This window comes from Apus apus, chromosome 4 (genome assembly GCF_020740795.1).
Source record: "Apus apus isolate bApuApu2 chromosome 4, bApuApu2.pri.cur, whole genome shotgun sequence".
Taxonomy (NCBI): Eukaryota; Metazoa; Chordata; class Aves; order Apodiformes; family Apodidae; genus Apus; species Apus apus.
In genome coordinates this window covers 33,812,133-33,835,644 of record NC_067285.1, presented here as the reverse complement: position 1 = coordinate 33,835,644, position 23,512 = coordinate 33,812,133, and the positions used below count along the sequence as shown (strand labels likewise).

General features: G+C 55.3%; 1 protein-coding gene across 3 annotated transcripts in view; it reads left to right on the top strand.

Annotated features, from left to right (window-relative positions):
• The first annotated feature begins 13,932 nt into the window (after window positions 1-13,932).
• The window catches only part of CHST3 (carbohydrate sulfotransferase 3), a 354,774-nt gene continuing 345,194 nt past the window's right edge, over window positions 13,933-23,512 (top strand). The window contains exons 1-3 of one of the 3 annotated variants that reach the window (XM_051617153.1): window positions 13,933-14,018; window positions 19,733-19,955; window positions 20,110-22,336. In XM_051617153.1, the coding sequence (XP_051473113.1) occupies window positions 19,819-19,955; window positions 20,110-21,340 (1,368 nt within the window). In that variant the 5' untranslated portion in view covers window positions 13,933-14,018; window positions 19,733-19,818 and the 3' untranslated portion in view covers window positions 21,341-22,336. Of the gene's footprint in view, window positions 14,019-19,425; window positions 19,472-19,732; window positions 19,956-20,109; window positions 22,337-23,512 lie in introns of those variants that run through there. The other 2 variants (XM_051617154.1, XR_007889286.1) reach the window with 2 other exon arrangements.

The following is a 23,512-nucleotide window of genomic DNA, read 5'->3' as shown; positions in this document are numbered from 1 at the left end:
GGTGTTGGTTTTTCCAACTTGGTCCTAACGTCTGAGGATGGCTTTCAGTTCTAGGAGGAAGTGTGGGTTTCTGTTCTGTTTCGCTTTCTCAGCCCCTACCGGCCAGGCTCATGCACATTTCTCCTTTTCCTGTGAAGGAATTAAATTGAAAACCAAGCTAAGAAGCCACTGCAGGGGGCTCGTTACCTCGCTGCTCTTTGCAACCCAGCAGCAGAGCCTGATGCTCGCTCAGGGCCTTTGCCCCCTGCCCATCCCCTGCCACGACTTCATTCACAGCCCCCCCCAAAGCCTCTGCCATCCCAGCCCCCATCAGGAGCCAGGGCTCTTAGGTAATTCCCAAGCTGGAGCCACCCAGACCAAATCAGCCAGGTTAGAAAGCCACCTCCGACAGCAGTTTTGGCCAGACTAAACAAGCAACCTTTACTCTGCTGCTAAATCCACCCTGCCCAGGCAGGGCTCAGCGTGCCTCTCTTATCTCACGAGTGCATGCGAAGTGCACCTTGCCTTTCTCACCAGCAGTCAGCTACTAGCTTAAGAACACAAGAAAAAAAAAATAAAAATCAACCACCAGACAGCTTTGTGGAGCATATTTAAAAGGGGAGGTGTTAAGTAAGACTGTCTGGAACAGGAGAGCTATTTCAGCAGGCAAGATGTTTTTCTTCTGCTGGTGCCAGCCCCAATCTGCTCTCATTTTGGGAACCAAGACAGCCACTGCTAGCCCAGTTTTCCTTGGAGCTCCACTAATTCCCATTGATTTGGGGACTCTTGTGGGTTTTTTTCCCCCCCTCCTTTCAAGTAGAAAGCCCACAGCTATCTGGCCCACAGCTTCCTGAGAAGTTGTCACCATGACATGGCTTTCCTGGTTTAGCCACACTGCCTGCTCGTTTTCTCACTTAAAAATGGGATTAGAAAAAAATGGCAGCAAGAGCTCCAGCAGTGCCCACCTGCCATCAACAACAGGACTGTTTGCAAGAGCAGGAAACCCCACAGAGCAGCTCAGCCTGTCAAGAGCAGGTCTGTGCAGATGCAAGAAGCCCAGGGAGAGAGGGACCTGACACTGGGGAGGGGAGCTGCAGCAGCCCACCGTCTGCCTGCCACCTTCTGCTTTTGCCAAACAGGCTCAGATTTGGGGTTTTCCCTGAAGACAAACAGCTCGGGTCAGTTGTTGGATGAGGCTCCTCAGGAAGGACCACGGTTTGTCCATCGTCGCTTCGAGAACGGGGCCTCCCCAGCCTGAGCCTGATTTATTTATTTTTTTAGCCCCATTTTCTGGGAGGCACATGCTCTGCATCAGGGAAAGTGAGTAGGAAGAGCCCATCCTCCCTCAGGCTGGAAAGCTGTGGCCAAGCAAGGGACTCTCCTGCAGCCAAACACATGACTCACTTTCCAGGGGCTGGCACCCAGGCGGGCTGCCTCCCCTACCAACCAGTTGGACAGGGCTGGCACCAGAAAGCCTGATGCTCAGTTTTGTTATGCCTAGGGCACATAAATTCCTTCCACCCTGTCCTCGCCCTCCTGGAGCCCAGTTCTCTGCTTTGCATAAGCAGCACACGTGAGGCTTCCCTCTTTGGCAATCTCAGGAGGCCAGCCAGAGGCCCCTGCAGGCTCTGCTTTTTGCAGCCTGCCCCAGCCAGCTGTGCAGGGGAGGTGCTCTCATTGTTAAGAAAAAAGGGGGGAAGAAAAAAAAATATCAAAATAAATAGAGGCATTTTCTGCACCAGCCTTGGCCTTTGGACCGTTTTGCATTTCCACTCAAGACTGCAGCAAGTCATAGGAGGGAAGGCAAAGCCAGCCACAAATTACAGCCTTGAGAAGAGCCTTGGCCACTTTTGAAGCTTGTTCCAGCCCAAGCAGGAGTGTGAGTCACAAATGGCTCGGCTTGTGGGTCCTGGCTGGGCTGGAGGCAGATTCCCCACTGCTAACAGGCTGCTGAGAAACATGCTCCAGCTCTGACACACTTCCCAAAGCAGGAGGCATCAGAGCATTTTCTGAACCAGAAGGCAGTGCTGCAGGGGCTGCATCTGAGAGCAGAGCTGCGGCTCGATGGCACTGGGGAGGGGACACCCTGCTGTCCCACCTGCCCTGTCCCCTCCCTCCTGACCTCCAGCTCCCAAAGGCAGCAAAAAAAAAAAAAAAAATAACCAAAACCAACCCTGACCAGCAGAGTCAGATGGTTCATTACTGGATTAGTGGCCTGAGTCAGCCCACAGTGCAGAGAGCACCACAGAATGAACCAGCTGGGCCGTGGGAAAGAGACAGCAGCCACCCTGCCCAGCCACCCATCCAGCTGGAGGAGGGACCCATTCCTCTCCCCGGGCAGTTTTTCCACCTGTGGCCAGTTGCATTTGTGGCAGCACAGGGTGAAAGCAGTTGAGGACCATCCCCTTTTGGCAGCTGCACCGTGGCAGAGCTCTCCATGAACATGGTCATGGGGCCACTCTCCTTCCCACATCCAGCTCAGCCACAACTTAATTACCAAAAGGGGGTCACATCAAGTGCACTGGATTTTCCAAGCAAAGCATAACATAAAGCCTCCCAATCAGTGCAGCTAATTCTCACTTCAGTATTTCCTTTGTCAGCTGTCACAAGTTCCACACTCTAGCTACAAGCTGCATTTTGATTCAGGGTTTCTACCACATCTTAGTTACTGCTTACTGGGATTAGACCCCTGTTCCAAGCCTGGCCACGTCCCAGGGCAACTGTTACTTCAGACCCAGCAGATCAACACAAAGAGAGTCAGCAGCCATAAATGCTTTGCCCTCGTGAACCAGGATTCCTGACCAGCACTAGCAAGACCTGCAATAACAAGAGAGCAGACAAAACAGCAGATGATTCCTCCTAAATGCAGGGGGAATCAACAGCACAGCATCCCCTGGCAAAGCCTGTGTTTCAAAGGATATGCACAAAGATGCAGAATCCCATTCCTGCTCTCATTCTGTCATCTTTTCAGGGTTGTAAACAAGCAGCCAGCTAAACCTCTGCAACAACCTTTGAAGGAGAAGCAGCTTTCTTTTTATAAATGGGAAGGAGAAATAAGTCCCGTGTTTTCCTGCAAACCCTACTTCCCTCAAAACCAAACAAATTAGAAATATACACTTAGGTTACCTGGGAAGAAAAGACAGACAAATTCATGATGGAGTTAAAAATATGCATTAAAAAATCCCAAGAAAACAAAGTCTGACAGAGCAAAAGAGGAGGATTTTAGGACACTCTTGGTTCCCACCCATGGTACAACAGAGCAGAGCTCCCCCCAAAGCTCTTCCACAAAGATTCAGAGCAGATCCTCTCCAAGTCAGAGGAGCAGGCTTGATGCTTTTTTGGGGTTTTACTGCAGTAAAAGAGAGGGATGAACAGAAAAGTGCCCTTACCTCTTCCTGCCCATCACTGCTCTCTCTCCCTCCCTCCCTCACATTGTGCTGTTGCATTGAAGCTCACCAACCCTTTTCTAGAGCAGCCAGGTCTTTGCAGACTTGTCTACCCCACTTCTCAAAAGGAGCTTTTAACGTGTCACCTCTAGAAAAAAACAAAACACGAAAAACTCTAGAAAAAAAAAACAAAACAAAAACAAAACATGAAAAACTCAGTCCTTCAAAAACCATCCCATTCCATTCCTTAGAGCCTGGCCCCTCTCAGAAAGGGTGAGAGGTTTTTTTTATTATTTGGTTCTTCAAAGCCTGGGGGCAGGGGAATCACCTACATTGCCTTTGCTTCCAACCCTGCCAGCCAGAAACGGGCAAAACTTGCCTGCCAAAATCAAAGAGCTTTTACAGAACCCGGGCCCCGAGTTCCTTTTCTACTTTGCAGGTTTTTCAAGGATTACCCTTGGAAGCTCTAAGGGCTTTTTCAGCAGGGCAGACCGTTTCAATCCAGCCCTTTCACAGCAGATGGAAAGTCTGCTTTGACTCTGTTCTGCTCACACGGAAGCGATTAGATAATCACGGGACTCCGGGAATCACGGCTTTAAGGAAAAGCACAAAGTATTAGAGACTTTGCAGAAAAAATAAGAGTTGGCAGGGGACAGAAAGCTACAAGGGCTTCTGCAAGACACCCATCCCCCAGGCTTCCTCCATACCATTTCCTCCACTGTTGAAATACTTAATTTCTCTTCCCTCATTATCCTAAGTGAAAGGGAAGGCACTGGAGGGCACATACTATTTGGGGAAGAAGGTATGAAACAGGGGAGTTTGGACTGGAAGTGGAAGCCCAAGTGAGCTGTCCTCAGAAACGCAGATGAGCAGACAAGGTGTGAGCTGGTGTGTAGGGACATTAGTTGGAAGAGATGGGGGAGATGGTGGAGTCAGAGATCATAGTGATCAGCCCCCCAGAAGCCAGGCAGGGATCACACAGCACTGCTGCTCGCCTGTCATCCCTCTTCTAGGTGACAGACATCAGGCAGCACCTCTTGGTAGGTGATCCCACCTCAGCTGCACACTCACAGTTGAGGACACTGAAGCCAGGCAGTGGATTTACACACAGTTTGCAACAGCAGCTTTAAATGCCAGCCAAAACTGGCACGGGTTTGGATTAATCAAAGTCACAAGGACACAGGGTGGGGGAAGTGGGAGTCCAGCCACTGTGGCTTCTCCCATCACAAGTTCTTTCATCACCTTATAGTCACTGGTGGCACACAACCTCCACCCACGAGTCACGGGCATCTGAATATTCTCCTCTTGTACAAAAGGCTAAAAACAGAGTCAAGAGACTCAATCTCCCTCTTCTGCTGCCCCAGCTAAGTCTGGGATGTAACTGGCCGGGAGCAAGTTGCCCACTTCAGCATCCAGCCCTTGCTTGCTCCAAGGCTGACAGAGAGACCCCACCTCAAACTCTCTGAGCCTCTGTTACCATTTCTTCACCTTCCAGTTTCACAGCAGCAACAAAAGCCAGCTGGACTGCAGCACAGACACCTACAGTCCAGCCCCTTTGGATGTCACAGGAAAACCCAGCAGCCTCTCTCCCTGCGAGCAGCCCCTCCTTCTGTGTCCTTCCCTCAGCAGCAGCTGGGGAAACATTTGAGCACGTCCTCAAAACACCAAACACAAGGCAAGAGATATTTTATGGATTCCATGGGCAGCACTGTGACTAAGGAAGCCTGCAGCCTGGTTTTCCATGGGAATCACAATTTCCATGATTATCACCTGACATGTCATTTAAAAGTTGTGCTTCACCTCTTCCCAAGAACAAACTGGTTCCATAAAGGCTTCTTTTAGCTCTCCATTTGTAAACCACAGGCCTGAGAAAAGCCAGCACCACATACCCACACAAGGTCAGCTACAGCCAGAATCCAACTCACCGTTCTGCTGAGCTTTGTTTGCCATGGGACACGTCAGAGGAGAAACAAAACCCTTCTTATCCTTCCCCAGGGAAGGGAGGCGTAGGAGTTAGCCCTCAACCCTGGGCACTGTGACCCAGTCAGCTGCAGAACAAAAGTATGGCTGAGCCCATAGAAAAGAGAAAAATGCAAGAAACCACCCTGCAAAGAAGAGAAAATGCCAGCCCTGGCTTAACACCCTGGGTCAAACCTACCACTTGCAGAAGGGCAGAGAAGGGGAAAAAAAAAAGTGATCCAGGACATCTCAGGAGCCTACCACAAATCTAGTGAAATAAAACCCACTCACTTCCTTCCAACAGTCCACCCTGGAGTTGTCCTTTAACACTTACCCAACAGGTGCTTCCCCTCAGGTTGTAATTCCTTTTGTTCAGCTGTGGCTGATCTCTCTCTGTGCTCCTTCAGCTGGCTGAGCTTCAGAGCCCTGCTCTGTCCTTGCTAACAGATCTGAAAATGAGAGCTAATTAACCCTAAGAGATTCAGAAACTGTGTTTTTTTCCATTAAAAATAGGATTATCAGGTTTGAGCTTCTATTTCACAGGGAAGCTTAGAAAGTGAACAGGTTTTGCTCTTACTTGGTTTTCGTTATGCTACCTGGGGCAATCAGAAGATATGTGGAATTTATAGTGATTTCTAGCAAGAGCATCTGGGTTTCCCCATAATCTTTTCCTAGCTTGCTCTGAACAACCAGTCTGATGACAGCCTTCCTACCAGCAGGTCCAATTGTCCGCTTGGCTACACTCAAAGGACCATGATGGTTCTTCCTACAGGTGTCCACCCAAGGTGGCTGATCTCCAAGGGGCAATCTCTGAGACATATGGGTCCTGCCTTGTGTCACACACCATCTCTCATTCCATGACATGCCCTTCAAATGAGACCTACCATATCCAGAGCTGCCAGGGTGGAGAAGCACATCTCATCCTTGCAGGCTACAGCAGTGCCATTTCCTAGATGTGGATTTTCCAGAGGTCCAGCTACAGGGCTTGGCTGACCCTATGGACATTCCACTGAAGCCCCCTGGTTTCTGGTTGATACTGGTTCTCTGTTCTCTGCTGATTTTGTTTCCATGTCTTCCTGGGAAAGGCCCTTCCCCCTTGTGAGCAAGACTTCAAAGGTCCTGGCACCCTTATTGTGCCTTAAGTAGCAAGGATTTGGTTATCACCAGGCCAGACAAGGTTTCCAGGCAGAGGTGTTATCTTCCTTTTGTTAGCAGATCAACAAGACTCCACCATGACTACCAGGGGATTGTCAGAAGCCACAGTCTGCCCTTCTGCAAGCAGTGGCTGAGCTCCAGGATGAATTAACCCCCCTCAAAAAACAACACCTCAGCCTTGGCAGTCAAGGAAACTAGCAGCAGTCACACACCAGAGTGATCTCGGATCCTTCAGCCAGTGGCTGAGAACCCTCAAACCTGAGAGATGTTTCAGAATAGGATAAATGTCTGTCTGTCCAGGTTTCTGTGGGTCCACAATGAGGTTCAGAGTGAAGACTTATGCCTGAGCTGATGCTGGAAGGGGCTACCCTGCTGTTTCTTGCACCCTGGCCACACTCTCGTGTCACTTCCCTGGCTGAGACTGACCCTGGGTAGATCTGATCAGCTCCTGATCTGACTAGAAACTCACCCTGCAAAAGAAAAACAAGACAAGTTTTCAGGCTCACGTTGCTGCAGGTGAGGCAAAGGAAGGGAGAAGGAACATGTGGCAGAGACAGAAAAAGAGCACAGGATGGCCTCTTCTCTTCCCCTGCCTTAGACAGATATAAGCAAGTCATGAACTTGCAGGGCAAGAGAGGAGATGAGGTGCAAATAGCACATCAGGGGAAGGAAATAACCTGCATCAATAAACCCCACTGATGAGAGCACTCAGCTCAAGGACCCTCTCCCAGCCTAAGGCTTGTCAAAGGTTTCATCAACATCTGAGAACATTTTGGTAAAACCACACTGTCTCACAAACTAGTAAGTCACCATAGCAAGACTTGCTTTGTGTTCTCTTAAGAGCATCTCGTGATGTTCTCAGGGAGGAGCAGAAGAAGACACCCTGGCACACACTTTGATCTGTGCCTCTGCAACCGTGTTACACCCCCAAGGGGAGTTTTAAGAGGAGTTATCAGCTGAACCCCCCACACAGCAAAGCTGAATCTCATTTTATAGCACAGGCTTCAGGGAAGCATGGAGAAACCTTGGTGCCACCAGTCCCATTGAGGACACCTGCTCTGCTGTGGAAACTTCTTGAGCAAAAACCCAGCAGGCAGCAGGGCTGAACAGCACATGCTGGGTGCTGAGCATCCAAAATCCTGAGTCATCCCTGGGGGTTTCTCAGTGCTGGGTACTCAGTAGAAGGCAGTTCTTACTTCCTTCTTTTGGAGGGGAGAAAATGGAACAGAGGTTTCTTCTCCTGCTAAGGCTCAGGGTAGGTGTCTGATGCCCTTTGGCACATTCAGCTGCTCTTTACAGGGCTTTTCTCTTCCTAGGCAGGCTGGGCAATCTCCCAGCCTGGAGTATCGGGCAAAAGGAGCTTTATTTGGTTGATCCTAAATAGAGTTCCCTGCCTTGAATGGTGTGTTGGGAGATAGGGGTGCCTAGGTAGGAAGTTTTCCACATTTTGTAGAGAGCAGGGAGACCCAGATTCTGCCCAGCTGAGGGTGCTGCTGACCTTACTAAGACACTGACAGCCACCTGATGGCATTTTTTTCACTGCAGAGCAGCTTGGAAGCCGATGTCACTGGTACAAACATGCTCACAGGCTGCACTTAATCCCCTCTCACCCTTTACTCCCCTTTTTTTCCTCTGTGCCAGGGATTTAAAAAGCCAAACCAGAAAGCACAAAGCTTCCTGCTCACCTGGCCTTGCTGGCTGTCCCCAGGATGGGGACATCAGAGACACTTTCTCCTGAGGTTTGCCAGCCTCTCTTCTCACCAGAAGAAGCCTCTCTTCAGCTCAGCTGCTCTCATCATGTCAGAGTGAATCTTTGTGTTGCAGGTTTGGAAAGTGTCTGCAATGATTAAATCCAAGCTCACTTCTTGATTTCCCCCTCAGCAGTTTTAGAGAAGCAGAACTGAGAAAAGGAACAGAAAAATGCAGAACAGGGTCAGTTGAAGATCTCACCCAGGTTGGGTGTGGGGGCTGCAGGAAGGGGGGCAGGATGTGTGGAGGTCGGTCAAAAGCAGGCTGGCTGTCAGCACTGAGGTTCCCACCAAGCTCCCATCCTAGTGGTGCCTGCTTTAAGCTCATCTGCTGGTCGAGGGGAAAAAAAGACCAGCTGAAAATCTCTCTGGGGAGCTGGAATGATGGGATGTGCTGGGGCTGCACGAGGCATCTTGCCTGCAGAGGACAGCTAGAAAAGCAACCACGAGGCATCAGCTGTCACCATGGATAGAAACTGGCCAAGTATCAGTTCACTATGGGCAGTAGCAACCCCTTCCTCGGGTCACCTGCTGAGCCTGGTGACTCTGGGAAGGTCCCTTGTGCCAGATGACCAGGGCAGTGCTGCTGTTTCCCTTGCAGAAACCTCGTCCTGCTGCACCTGCAGCAAATAATTAGTGTCTTTAACAGCCCCAGGCCCAGATGTGGTGAGCCAGGCTGAACACCCCAGCTCAGCCTGTCTTTGTAGGAGAGGTGCTTCATTTCTGGATGAAGCAAACCTGCCCAAGCCTTGCCTTCACCCCCCACTCTTGGCACCTCTGCTTCTCTCTTAATTTTAATGCCTCTTCTGAGGCTGAGTTGGGGTGTTCACCCTGGAGAAGGGAAGGCTCTGGGGACACCTTGGGAGCACCTTCCAGTACCTGAAGGGGCTCCAGGAAAGCTGGGTAGGGACTTTTGACAAGGGCAGGGAGCGAGAGGATGAAGGTGAATGGCTTTATACTGAAAGAGAGGAGATTTAGATGAGATGTTAGGAAGAAATTCTTCCCTATGAGAGTGGTGAGACCCTGGCCCAGGTTGCCCAGGGAAGCTGTGGCTGCCCCATCCCTGGCAGTGTTGAAGGGCAGGTTGGATGGGGCTTGGAGAAGCCTAGGCTGGTGGGAGGTGTCCTTGCCCATGCTGGGGAGGTTGAAACTAGTCTTTCAGGTCCTTTCCAACCCAAACCAGTCTTTGATTCTGTGGAAAATGAGAGAGGGGGGGAAGGAGGAACCAAAAAGCTAGCTGTGGACCCTTGGTTTGCTCTCCTTCCCCCTCCAGCTCCCAGGGCCAGCAAGCAGGACCCCGGGGAGAGGATCATAGAATCATGGAATCACTAAGGTTGGAAGGGACATCAAAGATCATCCAGCTTCAACCCCCCTGCCATGAGCAGGGAACCACTAGACCAGGCTGCACAAAACCTCCTCCAACCTGCCCTGAAAAACCTCCAGGGATGGGGCATCAACAGCCTCCCTGGGCAACCCATCCCAGTTCCTCACCACCCTGAGAGTGAAGAATTTCTTCCCAATATCTCACCTCAATCTCCCTCTCTCAGTTTAAAACCATCACCTCTTGCCCTACCACCATCTTCTCTGCTGAAAAGCCCCTTCCCAGCTTTCCTGGAGCCCCTTTCAAGTCCTGGAAGGCCGCTCACATTCTCAACCCTCACGTTCCCTCCCCAAAAAGCGAAGCCGGGGCTGAGGCCGCCCCCGCTCCCAGTGAAGGGGCTGCGACTGGCAGACTGGGAACCAGTTTGCGAACGGGCTGGGGGGTGCGGGTGCGTCCCGGCGCCACCAGGCGGCGCTGAGGGGCTGCAGCATCCCCCGGTACCCGCCCGGGGACGTCACTGAAGCTGCAGGGGTCACAGCATCATCCCAGAATCACAGCATCATCCCAGAATCACAGCATCTGAAGGGTTGGGAGGGACCTGGAGAGACCATCCAGCCCAACCCCTCTGCCAGGGCAGGATCACCCAGAGCACATCACACAGGAACGTGTCCAGGGGGGTTTGAATGTCTCCAGAGAAGGAGACTCCACAGCCTCTCTGGGCAGCCTGTCCCAGGGCTCTGTCACCCTCACAGGAAAGAAGTTCTTCCTGATATTCACATGGAACCTCCTGTGCTCCAGTTTGCACCCACTGCCCCTTGTCCTGTCCCTGGACATCACTGAACAAAGCCTGGCTCTGTCCTCCTGACACTCACCCTTTATATATTTGTAAACACTGATGAGGTCGCCCCTCAGCCTCCTCTTCTCCAAGCTCAAGAGACCCAGCTCCCTCAGCCTTTCCTCATCAGGGAGATGTTCCACTCCCTTCAGCATCTTGGTGGCTCTAAGTTGTGCTTGTGGTTGTGGATTTAAGTTCTGGTTTTAGTACTTTTAAATAGTCTTTGGGATGGGAGCTGTCAGGTGAGGCACCTCGCTTGCAGGTGCACGGGAGAAGGTTTCCCCACAGGGTGGGGTTTGCCTTTAATTATTAAGATCATTAATAATCAGAGAGAGAGAGAGAGAGAGAGATTTTTTTAAAGAGCTGGAAAAGTTTCAGCTGATAGTTCTGCCTTCTGGTAAAAACGGAGAAGGTGAGAACGCCCTTGAGAAGTTTCTGCAGGGAAGGTCATCCAAGAGGAAGAGTCCAAGGAGAGGTTGGGTGGGTGCTCAGGAAATTGCATCCGGCCCTTGGCAGAAAACCAGGGGTTTCACACTGGTGCCTTCCTCATACCAGCCCTCGGTCAGGAGGGCTGTGTCAGGGCTCCCAACAGTGCTTGGCTTGAGAAGGTCAGGAATGGTAGACATGGCACACTCCCCTGGAAAACCAGGCTGTTCTTCTACTAGGAGCTGGGTATTGCCTGCTTTTCTTTTCAGAGGTAGCCTTCATGCTGTCCCCAGGAGGGAAATCCTGCCATCTGCAGCTGCCTGTGGAGTCCTGTCCTCTGAAACCACTGCACCCAAGTCCCTTTGGCCTCTGGAAAGTATTCAGTCCCAGGTTGTGTTTGTGAAAGTCCCTCATGTGAAAAGAAATCGGAGTGTTTGCAGCTGGCAGGTTGTTCCCCTTCCACTCACTGTCACCTCTCCAAGGCACATGTCAAAAAGCAGCTCAGCACAGCTCAGGCACATGCCCATGGAAAGCAGGAGGGGGGCTGACAACAGGTTTCCAACCTTCTGCAGGGCAAGGAACAAATCTGAAACGAGTCCCTGCAGATTCAGCCTTGAAACCGAGCCTCGTCCATCTCATCATCTTCGGACAACAGGCATCCTTCTGCTCTCTCTCATTTCCAAGCCACGTCACGACTCCCTGGGCACTAAAATCATGAAATGCCTCTGGGCAAAGCAGCAAAGGAAGGGAGAGCTGCGTTTCCTCTGCACCGCAGCTTCCAGACCATTTCCAGGTGCCCCATCACCACGTCCTGCTGCCAGATGCCACCAGACAGTGCTTGAAGGGACCTGGGTACAGATTTTGGCAACATGCAACCTGCAGGCAGGTTTCTAGGCAGATGCTGCCCCGGCTCTAACAGAGCAAAGACCAGAGAAAGCCTTTTTTTTTTTTTTTGAAAATCAGAGCCCAACCTGGTCCATCAGCAGCAGCTTGGACTGATGGTGGAAAATGAGTGTCGGATGCCTTGATTTCCTGAAAACCCCGAGCTTCCTCGTTGCTATAGTGACACGTCCCACTTGCCTTGCTCCTGATGTCATTCTGAGGACCCTGCCTCCTCCCACATGGCAGGGGCGTGTGTGCACACGTGTGTGCAACACAAGGAGCAAGGAGAAGAGTCGCTGCTGTCCTTGGGGGAAGAGGAGCGGCTGATGAAGGGAATGTGATCCCGTGGGTAGTGAAGGGCAAGGAGGCACAACTCTGCCTCTCCCACCACCTCCCTCAGCAGGAAAAGACACTTCTGTCCCTCCCCATGCCAGCTTTACTCACCGATGGAGCAGGAAGGTGATCTCCATCTGGAGCTCCATGTCTGCGCAGAGGAGACAGAGAGCACACTCCAGGGCTTGGGTGGGGGGTTTCAGCCCCCCACTGCACCCCACTCTGCAGTGGTGGGGCAAAGAGCCCCTCTTCTGCCCCTGCCACCCCCCTGGGACCAGCACAAAACCACCCTACAAAGGCAGCAACACCCTGCTGGGTGGGCGTCCCACTCCCCACCAGCCTCTCCCTGCCCTCACGTCAACATGATTAACCTATTAGGGTTGTATTTTCACCAAGACCTCCTCTGCCCACGAAATCCGGGGCAGAATTCCCTGTTCCAATCGAAATAACAACCGAGGCACTGAGAAATGTTTCGAAAACCCCACCGAAGTCCTGGGGTGTGCAGCCAGCCAGACTGAGCTGCTCTTTTTGATATGATCAACTTGACAGCCTACACAGGCCTGACCCTGCAAGCCCTGGGGTTTTTGCCTCATTTAGGCAGAGGCATATTCTTCAGTGTCAGGGTGGGGAGAAACTGGAACAGGGAAGCTGTGGCTGCCCTATCCCTGGCAGTGTTGAAGGGCAGGTTGGATGGGGCTTGGAGCAACCTGGGCTGGTGGGAGGTGTCCCTGTCCACACAGTGGGGTTGGGACTGGATGATCTTTAAGGTCCCTTCCAATTCAAACCATTCTATGATCTATATGTATGAATACATATATGAACACCTCTCTATGAGTACATGGGTGTCAGGGTTTGCACACACCCCCTGTTGCTGCAAGCATGGTGCTAGCACACCCAGAACACGTTACCTGTGCTAATAGGAAGCCCCTCACGAGCTGGGCAGGTCACCATGCAGGAAAACCAAGAAAACCTGCCTCCTTTTTTTTTTTTTTGCCTGTGCCACATGTGCAGCACAAAAACTATGCCAGGAATGTGAATCCAGGGCTGAAACTTTTTGATGGGGGGACTATTTTTTCGGATCTCCCTCTGCCTGGAAAGCCAGATGTCTTTTGGGCTCCTCAGCATCTAACATTACAGAGCTCTGAGGGAGCTGCATGGATTCCTGCACATGAGCCAGAACAGCAGTTTCTAGAAAATTTAAGTCATGCTCCAGTCTCAAATCCTGTGGGGATTGTGTCCCCCAAAGCTCCTGGTCCTCTCCCAGTAGGATGGTCTTGACCCCCTGCCCTCCTGGGGCACGCAGGTGGGTGCTCACCAGCAGGACACACCACGGTGTGGAGTGGACAAACCCATCCACAGCTCCTCAACACCCAGTTTGGGGAGAAAGGTGCTGAGCCTGGAGCCAGTTTGGGCCAGGGACAAGGAGAAGGAGCCTTCCCACGCCTGCAAGGTTCTGGCAGAGAAGACAGAGCCAGGTTCCTCAGGTGGTGGGAGGGTGAAAGGTGGGACAGGAGCGGTCGGGAGCAGAGAGAAGGATAAACAGCCTGTCTGGAGAGGTCGTGCTGACTCCATCCGTGGAGGTCTGCCAGGATAAAGCCCTGACCACCCTTTGGGCAGGAGGCTGAACCGGATGCTCGAGAGGGGACTCACCTTGGTGGGACATCTCCTAGAGGTTTCTGGGCACTCCCAGTCCCCCCCCGTTCCCCCAGTTTCCAGCCCCGGTGTGTCGGGCAGGCGGCGGGGAGGGAAGGAGGGCAGGCGGAGGGGAGGCTGGACCGGGGACCCTGCCCAGCTCCGCCCCAGGACCCGCTGGGACCCGCTCTCCCCCACCGCCCCGGGAGGGAGGAAGGAAGGAAGGCAAAGAGGGGAGGGAAGAGGGGAGGGAAAGAGAGTAGGAGGGAGGGAGGATGACAGCACCGTGAAGAAAAGCAGGGGACCCGCTGCCTTCTCTCCTCCCGCACGGCAGGACCCAGACGAGCTCGCCCCGCCGCCGGGTAGGTGCGAAAGGGAAGGGGAAAAGGGGGGAGCGGGGAAAGAAGGGGCTGGAACCGGGAGCGCAGCCGGGATTCGGGAGCGATGGGCAGCGGTAGGATGGCGGCGGGGGTCGGGCCTTTCTTTCCTGGCACGGAGGGGAGTTGCGGGAAGTTGGGAATGCGAGAAGGAGCCACCCCACCCACCCAGCCCCCCAACCCCCCCGGTGTCCAGGTCCACGGAGTGTGGGAAGGCCGGGGGGGGGGGGGGGCTCCTCGGCTGCGTCCCCCCCGAGGGGGTGGGATGCGGTCGCGGAGCCCCCCGGCCTCCCGGCTCCTTTGTGCTTCCCTCCGGCCTCGTCTGCTCCTTTGTCTCCGTGCAGGGCCCCCGGGAACAAAAAAAAAAAAAAAAAAAGAAAAAGAAAACGAAAACATGAAAAAAAAAAAAGGGAAAAAAAGAAAAAAGGGACGAGATCTCCAGCTTGCAATGCTGAGCTTCCAGCCGGAGTGAAGCACGTCTGGGTTGGAGCAAAGGAGACTTTCTCCCAGCCATCCCGGAGTTGCATCATCCGGCTTGCCAGCCCCTAGCAGGGAGCGGTGGAAAGTTTGTCCTCACCCTTTCCCCTCCTGCCCCAGGGCGGCTGCTGGGGTGCCCAGGCCCTCGGCTTCCATCCCCCAGGAGTCGGCAGCTTTCCTGCTGGAGCTGGAACACCAGCACCTTATAACGGCTCCAGGTGCCCAGACAGGACCTGGCTGGCTGGCATGGGGTTATCCTGGGGGGAAAGGACAGGGATTGAACATCGCAATTTTCCCGCATCCACCAAGTTGCTGCTGCAGTGTAAGACTCGATTCCACACCCCTGGTTTCCCTGTGCTGCCAGGAACCGGGCACGGTCTGCATCTTCCCCAGGGCAGCAGGGATTCACCATTCCCCTGGTGAACATCTCATCACCACCTGGAAGTCCCTGGAGGGCCTCAGGTGGCTGTCTTGGCGTGAAAGGGAAGTGGAGCAGGGCCCAGGATAAGCGGTATCCCTGGTTTTTTTGCCGTGCCTTTGGCAGAGGAGCTTCCAGGCTAGCATGGAGAAGGAGCTCGGGGCAGTGGGAGGGATCAGGGGCTCGGCGCCCCAGAGAAAGGGCTCATTGAAGCAGGGACGGGTCATTTGTGGTTCCTGGGGGGTGGTGGCATGCACAGCAGCCAGCATTGTGCCCCTGCCACCGAGCAAAGGGAGCCAGGCAGTCCTCTCACCCATCTTGGTGGTCTGCTCTCCAGACCCCTGCCCTGCCCAGCAGGTTTGATCACCCACCTTTTGCTGCAGGCAGTGCTGCAAGGCCCCCCTCTCCAGCATCCATGGTTCCCACCAAGTTGTTCTCAAGGTTACAGGCTTGTTCTCCAGCTTGGCTGGTCCCTGCTGGCATGGGGATCAAAGCAGGGCAAGGCAGCCCAGCACGCATCCCAGATGCAGGATTTGTCCCCTGTGCCCAGCACTGGTGTCTCTGACATTCAGCAGGGGCTCAGGCCATGGCAGCAGCTCTCCTCTCTCCTGGCTCAGGAGAAAACACCTCTCTTAGGACATCACCCAAGGGAGAAAGAGAGAGAGAGCAAAGATCAGTGTCCTGCCTACAAAACCTGGGCTGGTCCTGTCACCTGTGCTACTGTACCCGACAGCAGCCTGTAAATCCCTTCTGGCCAGTGCTTTGTTGGACAGGAGGAGCAAGGGCAGCTCATCTGGGTCATCACAGGGCTCCATGTACTGCCTGGAGGGGTCAATAAAGAGTTGGACAGATGATAACCTGGTACACCTGGAGTCTGAGAGCACATGCAGTCATTTAAGCTGCTCCTGAGCAGAACCTCCCATCTCTGCCCTCACCTGCAGGCTTCAGCTTTCCAGGGTGCCCAGTTAAGAGGGGAGCAGAGGACCAAGCCAAGGCAGCTTGAAGGACCAAGGCACAGAGCCAGGAAGGAAATGAGAGGAGGAGAAACAAACTTGGCTCTCTCCTTAACTCGAGCAATTGAACAGGGCTTTGCATTCCCGACTTTCTCCTCCAACGGGCAGTTTCCGGGCTCCAGTTTGATGAGACTTGGGGCTATTCTAGGCAACTTCACAAACGTTGTAGGAGGTGATTTTTGTTTTTCTTTCCTTCCAATTTTTTTAGCTCAAATACACACGTTTTTAAGCAAAAAAAAAAAAAAATAAAAAAGAAATAAAATACCTGCCTGGGCAGCCTCCTTAGCTGTGCCTGGGGGCAAACCAGAGCATTGCCTCACTTGAGCCATGCCTTGGAGAAGAGCCAGGGGCAGGATGAAAATTGCTGGGAGATGAAAGGAAAGAGGGAAGTGTCCGTGGCACGTTTCCCGAGGCCAGCCTTGAGAGGAAGACGGGAGCGGAAATAGTTTGGTAGAGTAAATAGAGAGGGAGCTCAGGGTGGGTTTGTTGGGGATTTGTTGCTTTTTTTTTCCTTCCAGGTTGCAGACAAAGAGCAGTGGGGAGAGCAGATAAATCCCTGCGCCTCGTCTCTTTGTTGTTGTGCCTCTGTGTTTTGCTGGTTCACGCTGCTGCTGTTAATCTGATGAAGCCAAGAATAGTGGAGGGAATTACTCCAGGGGTAACAAGGTCCCCAAGGGCAGGGATGGATGGATGCAGACGGGGGGGCTGGATGGACAGAGAGGTCTCAGGGAAGGAGCTTGCAAGTAGGTACTGGGCTGCTGTCCCTCATCCAGGAGCTCGGTTGTTGCCTGTTGAATCACCAGAGGAAAATGTGACTTCATCCAGTCACACCTCCAACTGGCTTCCCCTGCCAGCCCGCAGGCTTCTTTCCTTTCCTGGATCCCACCCCACAGGTGTTTGGGGCAGCCAGAGCAGGGGGATGAGAGCCCCAAAGCTTTGTGAGAGACCCTCCTTTTCCGGCTCTGTGCAGGGAGAGGCTGAAAACCTCTGCTCCTCCCTCTTGGGGCAGTTGAAACACTCTGCAGAAGAGTGGGGAGGGCATCCCTTCTCTCCTCATTTGGCATCTCCGAGTCCTTCCCTCCATCCTTCCTTCTTGCTGTGGTGGGATTAAGTTAGCTTGCTGGTCCTGGGGGGATATCCACAGGAGCAGCTTTGCAGGGGAACAAAACCCCCACCCCCACTCTAAAGAAAAAGCCCCTTTTCTTGCCTTGATTAAGCTGGGAAATCCACAATGCCTTTTATCATCTCAACAGTGGGAATTGTCGCAGTTCCTGTTGATACGAAAAGCATTTCCTGAGGGATGGGGAAAACCAGGGAGCAGCTCCAGGGGAGTTCCCCCAAGCCATGTCTGCCGCCTTCCAGGGCATCTCAAGTTTAGTGCTGGTGGAAATCACTCCTCCCAGCTTTGAGACGTGCAGATGAAGGGGAGAGCCTTGGCCAGCCACCGCTGGGGATGGTTTTCATTTCCATTTCCAGGTGCTCATCCCCTGGGAGCGGGCACTGGTGGCAGCAGCAACCCACAGGCTCTCCTGGCAGGAGCAGGGAGCCATCCCCGTGCCCTCTGGCACCTCCCGGCGCAGCAGGGAGCCCCCAGGGCACACAGAGCCCCTCTGTTCCCGCTCACAAAGGCACACTTGTGGCTTGCTGCCTGCCCTGGCCGGGCTGTGCTGCACGGGCCCCAGCAAGGAAGAGCTTCAGGATGCTGAGCAGACTCAGCCACCCTCACCAGGTCACCCCACGTGTCCCCCAGCCCCACAGCTCAGCCCTGCAAGGGGCCCTGCTCCTGCTGCCACCACCCCCTGGGCTCCAGGCGAGACATTTGCAGCTGGCTGTTAATTTAACAAGTTCTTTCTGCCCCGGGCCTGAGAATCAGGGGTTTTTTACCAGCATTGCTGGAAAGGGCTCTCTGTGCCATCCCTGTGACTAACTCCTAGTCTGCACATCATTTGTGGTCTGGGGACATCAGAGCTGGGAAAATCCCAGGCTAGCTTTGCTGGGGTTTTGTCCAATCAAGCAGTTGCATGTCATCCCTCTTGTGTGGGTGCTCCAGGCAGCGAGGGGACAGTGCCCTGCACCAGGGAGGAGAGGGATGCAGGGATGCAGACCACGTGCCACCGCCGCTCCTTGCGATGCCACAAACCCAAAAGTCCTTTGCAGCTGTCACAGCTTATGGCCACTAACCAGACGACAGCTCTGCTGGGAGACCTGGCCACTCGCTGAGGGCTTTGTATATTTTGTTTCCTCTCTCAGCTGCTCAAATTCTCTGACAAGTCCTGTCATCACAGGGACGCCTGTCCCCAAGGAGCAGCGTGCTGACAAACTGAACTCGCAGGGTTGTTACACACACAAGACGTCCATGTGCTGGGGGATGTTGGTGCTACCCTCTGCAGGGGAAAAGGGGGTGGCCAAGGAGGGGGGCTCAGGAGCCACCAGGGCTCTCCAGGTGTGTCCCACTGAAGCCCCAGTTTCCTGGGTGTGTGGGGGTTGGTGTCTCGTGGTAGCAGCTTTTGCTGGAAAGGAGGAGGCTGAGAGCTGAGCCCTGGGAGCAAAGTAGTTTGCTCCAGTTGGGATCTGCCAAGGGGATGCATCCCACTTCCCTGCCTGCACTTCCAAGGCTGTCCCTCTTTCCCAGCGGGAGGGGCATACTGTGAGCAACACCAAAAAAATGCACGTTTTGGCCCCAGAACACGTGGAGGAAGTTTGGGTGTGACGCAATGCCTGGCAGGGCTTCCCTTCTCCACACCCTGCCCGGGGCTGCCCAGACAAGCACCTCCCCACCAGCAAACCCCGAGGGGCCCCCAAAAGAACCAGGCTTTTCCGCCTCCAGCACCCCTGAAAACAGGGATGGGGTGGGTCACCCTGGTGAGAGCCAAACCGAAGCTAAATAGACTTTCCCTGAGTCACCAAAAGTCTGGCCAAGAAAGTGGGATGAGCAAACAGCATCGCCTACGCCACCGGCTGTGTGAACCGGGGAGCTGGCAAGTTCCAGGCGTGGAAATTTGCACACCTCGGACACATGCTGGGGACGTGGCCCTGGGGTCCCTGGTTGTGGCTGTGGCACCCAAAAATCACCCCCCAAAAAAATCTGGTGCAGCTCAGAGCGGGTGCCACCATCACCCTGATTTCGTCAGCGCTGGGGGGGGAGGGGGGGGGAGGAGGAAGAGGAAGAGGAGGGCTGCAGGGGAGGGATGCTCAGTCGCCCAGCGGGTTTTGCCATCCTGCTCTGAGCAGCTGCACCATCATTTTTGGGTTGCTTTTTGGAGAAAGCCCCTAGGAGCATTTTTACACCCCAAGCAGGACCTGCAGCTGCAGCAGCAGCTTTTTCCGGCCCGCCATCATTCCTGGAAGGCCTCTGGGTTTCATTTTCGTGGCTGAGCAGCGACCGCTGCCGTGCCACGGGAAGGCGGGAGCCACGCAGAGCCTGCAGCCCTCCTCTTTCCAGAGGCCGGGAGCCAGGATGCCCCGTGGATCAGGATGAGGAGGCCCTTGCTGCCAGCAGCAGGTTTTTTTGGCCAACAGCTGTCGGGGAGGTGGGGATTGGGTTTCAGGGCTGGCTGGGGTGGGAAGGGGTCCCGTCAAGCAGATGTATTACGGGAAGGGGGAGTGATGGGGGCCTCGGGGCAGCTGCTCGCTGCTCCTTGAGGGCAGGATGGGAGCAGTAGGGAGGAACTCCCTCCTTTTGACCTCTCTTGTCAAGACCTCGCTGGTCCCCTTGTGGGAAGGGTCAGCCTTGACCCTTGCCCCCCCATCCTGGAGACCCACCACAGCACTGACCCTCCTTCTCCCCACAGGCAGGGCCAGTGGGGCAGAAGATGCCGGGCAGCTAGCCCAGGACACCTCCCCAGTGGGCGGGAGGGACACCGGTCTCCCTCTCCCCATGGAGACCCGATGCTCTTTGCCTCAGGATTTCTGGGAGCTGCTGCACTGCCTGAAGATGAGGAGCAAGTACGCCATCCTGCTGGTCTTCATCGTCGGCCTCGTCATCATTGAGAAAGAGAACAACTTCATCTCCAGGTAGGGAGCGGGTACCTAAAAGCCCACGCTTTCCACCCCATCTCTCCCTGACATCCTGAACTCCCATGCAGCGGGATTCCCACCCCGCAGAATCCCCTGCTGGGACACGGGGCTGGTCCTGCTCCCCTCTAGGCTGGGCTGGGTCTCCCTGCAGGGTGTCGGACAAGCTGAAGCAGTCCCCACAGGCGCTGGCAGAGGACAACGGCACCGAGACCAGCCTGGCACCGGCTGAGAATGGCTCGCTGGCCTCGCTGCGGGAGCTGGACGCTGCCTTCTCCCAGCTGAAGTCCCACCTGCACAACGTCACCCTGCAGCTGGCAGGAGAGGGGGACCCCGGGCCTCGGCGGCACGTCCTTCTGATGGCCACCACCCGCACCGGCTCCTCCTTCGTGGGCGAGTTCTTCAACCAGCAAGGCAGCATCTTCTACCTCTTCGAGCCTCTCTGGCACATCGAGAGGACGGTGACCTTCGAGCCGGGGGGAGCCAACGCGGTGGGCTCGGCCCTGGTCTACCGGGATGTCCTCAAGCAGCTCCTCCTCTGCGACCTCTACATCTTGGAGAGCTTCATCTCCCCGGCGCCCGAGGGCCACCTGACGCCCTTCATGTTCCGGCGAGGCTCCAGCCGCTCGCTCTGCGAGGAGCCCGTCTGCACGCCCGGCGCCAAGAAGGTCTTTGAGAAGTACCACTGCAAGAACCGCCGCTGCGGGCCCCTCAACATCACCCTGGCCGCCGAGGCCTGCCGGCGCAAGCCGCACGTGGCCCTGAAGACGGTGCGGATCCGGCAGCTGGAATTCCTGCAACCCCTGGTAGAGGACCCGCGGCTGGACGTCCGCATCATCCAGCTGGTGCGGGATCCCCGGGCCGTCCTGGCTTCCCGGATGGTGGCTTTCTCCGGCAAGTACGAGACCTGGAAGAAGTGGGCTTCCGAAGGGGAAACCCCCTTGGGCGAGGAGGAGGTGCAGAGGCTGCGGGGGAACTGCGAGAGCATCCGTCAGTCGGCCGAGCTGGGGCTGCGGCGGCCGGGCTGGCTGCGGGGCCGCTACATGCTGGTGCGCTACGAGGACGTGGCGCGGGCGCCCTTGCGGAAGGCGGAGGAGATGTACCGCTTCGCCGGGCTGCCCCTCACCCCTCAGGTGGAGGAATGGATCAGCAAAAACACCCAGGCCCCCCGCGACGGCAGCGGGGTCTACTCCACCCGTAAGAACTCCTCGGAGCAGTTCGAGAAGTGGAGGTTCAGCATCCCCTTCAAGCTGGCGCAGGTGGTGCAGGACGCCTGCGCCCCCGCCATGCGTCTCTTCGGCTACAAGCTGGCCAAGAGCCCCGCCACCTTGGCCAACCGCTCCTTCAGCCTGCTGGAGGAGGCACAGCCCTCCTGGGTCACGTAAAAGCGGGGAGGGGGGCAACGAGGGGCTGTGGTTGTGCTTCTGGCTGGCCCCGGAGCAGATCCGAGCCCGGGGGGTGGGGGGGTTCCTGCTCCTGGATGTGCTCCTCGCCGCTGCCGGGTGGAAATCAACAGCACTGGGAGCCAGAGTATCCTGGCAGAGCTCCCCCTCAGGTCTCGCAGAGATGGAATGACACGATTTCTCCAGGAATGGGGGAATTGTAAGGGTGAGGGGAGGTGGGCTCGGCAGCAGGGCCACCTTCCCCAGCTCGGGTGCCACAGCGAGGAAGAGGAGGGTGAGGGCAAGCGGAGGGCAACAGGACCGAGCACCTCCGCATTGCCGCTCCGCCCCAGCTAGGATGAGGCAAGGACGAGACCCCCATGGTGCCTGCAAGGACCCAGACCCCAGAAGCCTTACTGGTTTAGTGCCTTCATACACCAGCACAGACTGGGAACTGCCCCAGAGGCAACGCCGGGGGGCAGGAAACGCCCACAAGAGTCCCAGGCAGCGCTTGGGCTTGCCATGAAACGAGGTGACTTTGTGGTTTGGTGCTCTTCAAAGTTGGGTTTGGGGATTTGTTTGGGGTTGGGGTTTGTTGGGTTGGGTTTTTTTTCCTTTTTTTCCTGTGTAAATTCATACCAGGGTTGCCAGGCAAATTTATTTATTTATTACATGAAAAAGAAGGGGATGCAGGATCAAGGAGTGAAGCCTAAAAATCCGAGCAGCACAACAAACCACAAAGAAACACACAAAGCTGAGGTGGCAGAGGTCAGATTGTGGCTGGAGACCACCACGAGCCCTGCTACAGGATTCTGGGAGAGCTCCCAGGGACCCTCGGGCTAAACTCCCTCCCCTCACTCCCCCCCCAAGAGCCCCAGCAGCCCCCGGCCAGTGCCAGGGCTGCCCCCACCCCCTGCAAGCCTGGGTGCCTGCTGGAAGGCAATCAGACTTCTTAAATTAAAAACAAAAATACAACAGCACCGAGTCCAAAGCAACTCCTGTCTCCTTGGTGTTCGTCTCTGCCCCCCCGCCCCTCTACCCTGGAGTGGGACCCCCCCAAAACTCTTGCCAGCAGCACGGGTGGGTGCCAGATACCTGGCACAGGAGCAGGGAGTCCCAGGGTGTTTGCCACGTGCAGACCTTCAGCCTGGCACTCAGCTGCCCCCCTCCAATTCACGCTTCACTAACTAAAACGCCTCTTTTTCGCCCGCTTTGCAGCACATCCTTTCACTCCCCGCATCCCAGGCATTTCGGTGGAGCCCTGTCTCCACCTCAGACTCACTGGGGAGCCCCGAGGGGTCCCCTGTTGCCCTGTCCACCCCCCCCCCTCCCCCCCCCGAGCACAGCTAGCAGCCCCGCACCCCCTCTCTCCAAGCCAAAATAAAATCCATAAGTAAAAGGCAACAGCTGGCCACAGCTGGGCTGCGTTTCTGCCGGGGCTGCCGTGAGGGAGCTGACAAAAGCCACGTTTTTTGACCCAAGAGGGAGAACAGAGGCAGCATTGAGGAGCAGGGGCCGGCAGGTGGGGGAGCAGCCTCTCCGGAGCCCTGGGGGGGGGGGTGGGGAGGGTTTTTTGCTGAGCGTGCCCACCCTGCCGGCCGGGCAGGATCTGGCCCCGAGGTGTGAACCCAGGGGAGAGGGAGGAGAAGGGGGATTTTCTCGGCCCTGGGCAGGGTGGGGGATGCCCCCCATGGCTGGCAGGGATGCAGAACTGTCAGGGCCCCCCCCATCCCTGCACGCAACTCTCGGCATCACCAGCTGCCCTGGGTTTGCTGAGCGGATCGGGGTTTTGTTGGGAGGTTTCCCGCTGGGAAAGCGGCGGGGTCAGCGAGGGCAGCCGGATACCCCGCAGCTACGAGCTGGGAAAAACCCGTGGAGCTCCAGCCAGCAGCAGGGGGAATGGTGGCCGGACCCAGGGCGATGGTTGCAGGCACACGCCTCTCCCTGGTGCTGCTGCAGAAGGACCCGCTGGCTGGGCTTTTGCCAGCCCAAATAAAGTTAAAACCAATTCATTGTTGCTTTGCAAAAAGCAGCACGAGGGGTAAGCAGCTGCTCAGAGCCGGCAAGGGGCCATCACAGAGGTGCCCAGCGTCCCTCTCCCAACCCACCAGGCATGGAGGAGCCTCAGGGCTTGGGAAATCAAGAGTTCGAGGGCCAGGACAGATAGAGAAGGAA